General features: G+C 40.7%; 1 protein-coding gene across 1 annotated transcript in view; it reads right to left on the bottom strand.

Moving 5' to 3' along the window:
* TRIP4 (thyroid hormone receptor interactor 4) overlaps positions 1–5552 on the bottom strand; it is a 101023-nt gene that overhangs the window by 76286 nt on the left and 19185 nt on the right. Inside the window, exons 4-5 of the mRNA XM_023510005.1 lie at positions 4283–4495; positions 1918–2028 (exon numbers count right to left, since the gene is read on the bottom strand). Coding sequence (XP_023365773.1) covers positions 1918–2028; positions 4283–4495 — 324 coding nt within the window. The remainder of the gene's footprint in view (positions 1–1917; positions 2029–4282; positions 4496–5552) is intronic.

Here is a 5552-nt window from a genome sequence, read left to right as displayed (position 1 = left end):
CCAGCTACTTGGGAGGCTGAGGCAGGAGACTCGTTTGAGCCCAGGAGTTGGAGGTTGCTGTGAGCTGTGATGCCACAGCACTCTACCCAGGGGGACAACTTGAGGCTCTGTCTCCAAAAAAAAAGAAACAAAAAAAAAGAAAGAAAATAATGCTCCAATCTGTGACTTTTCTTCGGTCTCTTCATGTCTTTTATGACCCTAGAATCTCTTACTGAGGTTTTTTGGGTTTTTTGAGACAGAGATTCACTTTGTCACCCTTGGTAGAGTGCTGTTGTGTCACGGCTCACAGCAACCTCAAACTCTTGGGCTTAAGTGATTCTCTTGCCTCCGCCTCCCAAGTAGCTGGGACTACAGGCATCTGCCACAACACCTGCCTATTTGTTGTTGTAGTTGTCTTGTTGTTAAGCAGGCCTGGGCTAGGTTTGACCCCGCTACCCCCACTGTATGTAGCCAGCACCCTAACCACTGACCTATGGGTACCAAGCCATACTGAGATGTTCTAATGGAGATATTCTTTTTTTTTTTTCCTGGCACTTGGTATCTCAAGTGCTAGAATTACAGGTGTGAGTCACTGTACCCAGCCCTAATGGAGATTTCCTAATATCCTCATTTCTTCTACTTTATTTATTTTTCTATTTTTATTTGAGACAGAGCCTCATTCTGTCACCTTGGGTAGAGTACCACGGCATCATCATAGCTCACAGCAACCTCAAACTCTTGGGCTCAAGCAATCCACCTACCTCAGCTTCCAAGCAGCTGGGACTACAGGAACCATGATGCCCAGCTAGTTTTTCTAAGGTTGGTAAGGATGAGGTTTCACTCTTGTTCAGGCTGGTCTGGAACTCCTGCCCCAAGCAATCCATCCACCCTGAACTCCCAGGGAGCTAGCATTAGAGGAGTGAGCCACCATGCCCACTTTTATTTTATTTTTTAATATTTATTTTTTATTTTTATTTATTTATTTATTTTTTTGAGACAGAGTCTCATGTCACCCTCAGTTGAGTGCCATGGCATCACAGCTCACAACAACCTCTAATTCTTGGGCTTAAGCAATTCTCTTGCCTCTGTTATTTTTATTTTATTTTATTTTATTTTATCATTCTATTTTATTTAATTTTATTTATTTTATTTTTTGGAGACAGAGTCTCACTTTGTCACCCTTGCTAGAGTGCCATGGAGTCATAGCTCCATAGCTCACAGCAATCTCAAACTCCTGGGCTCAAGTGATTCTCTTGTCTCAGCCTCCTGAGTAGCTGGGACTATAGGCACCCACCAGAACTTCTGGCTATTTTAGAGATGAGGTCTCGCTCTGACTCAGACTGGTCATGAACCTGTGAGCTTAGGCAATCCATCCACTTCGGCCTCTCAGAGTGCTAGGATTACAGTCATGAGCCACTGTGTTTGGCCCCTTTATTTTTAATTTTTTTTATTTTTTTGAGACATAGTCCGACTTTTGTGTCCCCCTTCCCCTGCCCTGCTAGAGGGCAGTGGCATCATAGTTCACACCAACCTCAGACTCTTAGTCTCAAGTGATTCTCTTGCCTCAATCTCCCAGGTAGCTGGGACTACAGGCACCCACAACAACACCTGGCTCAGATTATAGGCATAAGCCACCGCACCTAGCCCTCTTCTACTTTATTTATCAGAATTATTCTATAAGAAAGAATTGCCTCTTCTTCCCCATTTATTAATTCATTTAGTTGCTTAGACAAATATGGTCTCATGGGTATTAATTTTACTGTTTGGGTGGTAATCCAATACTACTATTATTTACTTTCCTATTTAATGTTATGTAACTTAATAATTTAAAAAAATAAATCCTTGTAAAATCAATGAGTGAATAAACTGCATCTTGCATATTACCACCACAGTACAGAAAAGAAAAACCACCACAGATACAATAAATGTATTCATCACCATAGTGATCCAAATAGAAGGCTGCTGTCTACCTGACATGAGCTTCTTTAGCAGTTTCTGGCTTTTGTTTGAGTCACGCTGTAAAATATCTTGTTCTTCATGAGTACATACCTATAAAATAATGAAAGTAAAACACGTGATCCAATAGTTAAATTATACTGTTTGATATACCTAAAGTAATGTCCAATTAAACATTATATATGACAGTGAAATAATGAGACTTGGTGTGTTTTCCTCCAGACAAATATACACATCTGTATATTTTTTGTACTCAATCTCTTCCCATTTCTCTTTTTATGAGCCATTAAAAACATCTCATTGCTGGCCTGGCACCCCATAGCTCAATGTTTAGGGTGCCAGCCACATACATCAGGGCTGGTGGGTTCAAACCTGCTGGGCAAAAAAAAAAAAAAATCTCATTACAAGTACTCTCAAATGACTTACTGGTTTAAAAAAAAAAAAAAAAAAACTAACTGGGGGTAGTGCTTGTGGCTTAAAGGGGTAGAGCGCTGGGCCCCATATGCCAGAGGTAGGGGTTTCAAACCCAGCCCCGGCCAAAAACTGCAAGAAAAAAAAAACTAAACTACTTTCAAAGAATAAATATTTGTTGCTGCAGAGAATACTTAAAAAACAAATGAGACTTTAAAAAAATCTGGACCTGGCCCAGCTCAGTGGCTCACACTTGTAATCTTAGCACGCTGGGAGGCCAAGTTAACAGAATCCCTTGAGCTTAGGAGTTCAAGACCAGCCAAAGAATGAGACCCCTTCTCTACTAAAAATAGAAAAATAAGCTGGGTGTTGGAGCAGGCTCTTATAGTTCCAGCTGTAGGGGAGGCTGAGGCAAGAGGATTGCTTGAACCCAGGAGTTTGAGGTGGTTGTAAGTTAGGCTGATATCATGGAACTCTAGCCTATGCAACAGACTAAGACCCTATCCCAGAAAAAAATGAAAAAACAACAACAAAGAAAAAAGCTGGATGCTATAGCTTATGCCAGCCACTTACTCAGGAGGCTGAGGGCTAAGGTAGGAGAACTACCTGAGATCAGGAGATTGAGATCAGCCTTGGTAATATAGCAAGATCCCCATCTCAAAAAAAAAACAAAAAAACTTATGGGGAAAAAAACCTTCTGCTTATAATCATAAAGTCTAAATCTGGTGTGATAAATTAATGTATAAGCACATGTCTTACCTTATTACAGAAAACCAGAAAAAGAGGCAAATTATAGTGTCACCAGAGAGACTAGTCTGCCTTTTATACCCTACATTGTATATATTTTGTTCCTTTGCCTTCAAATCTACCTATTTATAAAATAGTGAATATACTAAGCAAAGAAAAGCTCTCTTTATTAAAGTCACTGCAATTGTAAGAAGAGAGGCTAAGAAGGAGATATACTGAGCTTATAAAACTGTAAAAAGTTCAAGGTCAATTTGCTTTTAATTACTGTTTCTTGAACTGAAAGGAACCAAAGGACCTAAGAGAAAACACTCCAAAGTATATCCTAACAGTTACCTCAATGACATAGTTTCTGCAGCAGTTACAGAGTGTTTCTAAAGAGAAAACCACATACAAAAGGAGAGTTACTGCCATTTTATTGTATAACACTATATTTTTCAAGTTTTCCTTTGTATATCAGCTTATTCTCTCTGTATATGAGAAAATGAAAGGTCCCTAAAGTGGAGAAAATAAAGTAATATAAAGTGGAGGCCTTTATCAACACCAAATGTCATTGCTTCTGCCAGCCAGCTCAACTGGTAGAATAAGCTTTCTAGACAGCTCATTAGGGTTTCTGTGAGGGAGTCATTACTGCTACATTCTTGAGGTCATTCTTTCAGACAAAGCAGAGAAATAACAAGGTGGTATCCTGGAAACAGAAGCTATAATGACTGAGGATTATGTCACAGTGGCCTTGTTTTCCTAGGGATATGAGCCACATCTAAGGTTTTTTTTTCCTTTTGAGACAGTCTTGTTTTGTCACCTATGCTAGAGTACAGTGGTATCATCACATGTCTAGGACTTTGAAGAAATGTTTTGACACTTGACTCTCTAAAGTTTTTTTTTTTTTTTTATTAAATCATAGCTGTGTACATTAATGCAATCATGGGCCTAAAGTTTTCTTGAATTAAAAGTTAATCAGATACAAAACCTGGATCTCTCAATAATGTATGTTCTCAAAACTCTTCTACTAACAGGCCACAGTAGTAAGATATAACCTCAGGTTTCTGACTAATCAATCCTCTGCTACTGGGGTTCACTGGACAACTTAAGGAAATAACTTACTAAGGAAAAGGAAAATTACTAGGAATCTGAATAGTTCTGTGTTTTAACACAAAACATAGTAAAATAAAATAGAAAAGAAACAATTTACCAGAGTGCCACAGAATAAGCAGGGGCCAGAACCTTCTTGTTCACAGACAATACGCCCACAGATGAGACAGTTATTGATGAGCTTGTGCTTCTGGCCCAGACAGTCACAAGGGTGGCGACCAGGGAGCAGGACTGCAAGCCTGTCCTGTCCCTCTCTTGTGTATAAATTGACAAACTTTGTCTTCTTCTTTACAGAGTTGCTGTTCTCTTGTGCCTAATTATATACAAAGACATCAGAGTAACACCAAGTAATTAACATAATGACACAAGTCAAGGGGGAAACCCTCAGCTCTGTTCAATAACAAGTTATACATTATTCAAGAACCATGAAAGAAGGGAGAGGGAGAATACAAATTAGTCATAATGAAGGATCTGAAGAAAAGCTATGCTCTAGAAAAACTAGCTATTAATAACCTTCCTTGACTTTTTACTGGTAGCTCTCAGCTCACTTACTAGGGCTGATGAAAGGTAAATGCAGCAGTCAAAGCTGTTTATGTAACATCTTTAAGCACAGATAAATTGAAGATCAGAAATAAATAAGAATGCCTCTAAAAGCAAATAATATTCATGAATCTGAAAACAAGCAATAAAAAAATCAATAAAAAATTGACACAATGGGCTCAGCACCTATAGCTCAGTGGCTAGGGCGCCAGCCACATACACTGGAGCTGGTGGGTTTGAATCCAGCCTGGGATTGCAAAACAACAATAACAACTATAACCAAAAATTAGCTGGATGGGCAGCGCCTGTGGCTCAAGAAGTATGCCAAGGGTGGTGGGCTCAAATTCAGCCCAGCTAAAAAACTGCAAAAAAAAAAAAAAAAATTACCTGGATGTTCTGGCAGGGACCTGTAGTCCCAGCTACTTGGGAGGCTAAGCCTAGGGAATCGCTTAAGCTAGGCATCCTCAAACTATGGCCTGTGGGCCACATGCAGCCTGCCTAGGACATTTATCCAGCCCACTGGCTGTTTTTGCCGCTGCTGCCTGTCCTGCTTAGCAGCCGACTCGTCCTGGAGCCTGCAGTCCAGCCCTCCAATGGTCTCAGGAACAGTGAAGTGGCCCCCTGTTTAAAAAGTTTGAGGACGGCTCGGCGCCTATAGCTCAGCCAGCTAAGGCGCCAGCCACGTACACCTAAGGTGGCGGGTTCGAGTCCCCAGCCCGGACCCGCCAAAACAACAATGACGGCTACAACCAAAAAATAGCCGGGCGTTGTGGCGGGCGCCTGTGGTCCCAGCTACTTGGGAGGCGGAGGCAGGAGACTCGCTTGAGCCC

This window comes from Otolemur garnettii, unplaced genomic scaffold (assembly GCF_000181295.1).
Source record: "Otolemur garnettii isolate 467f Iridium unplaced genomic scaffold, OtoGar3 scaffold00011, whole genome shotgun sequence".
Lineage (NCBI taxonomy): Eukaryota > Metazoa > Chordata > Mammalia > Primates > Galagidae > Otolemur > Otolemur garnettii.
This window is presented reverse-complemented; position numbering and strand designations above follow the sequence as displayed.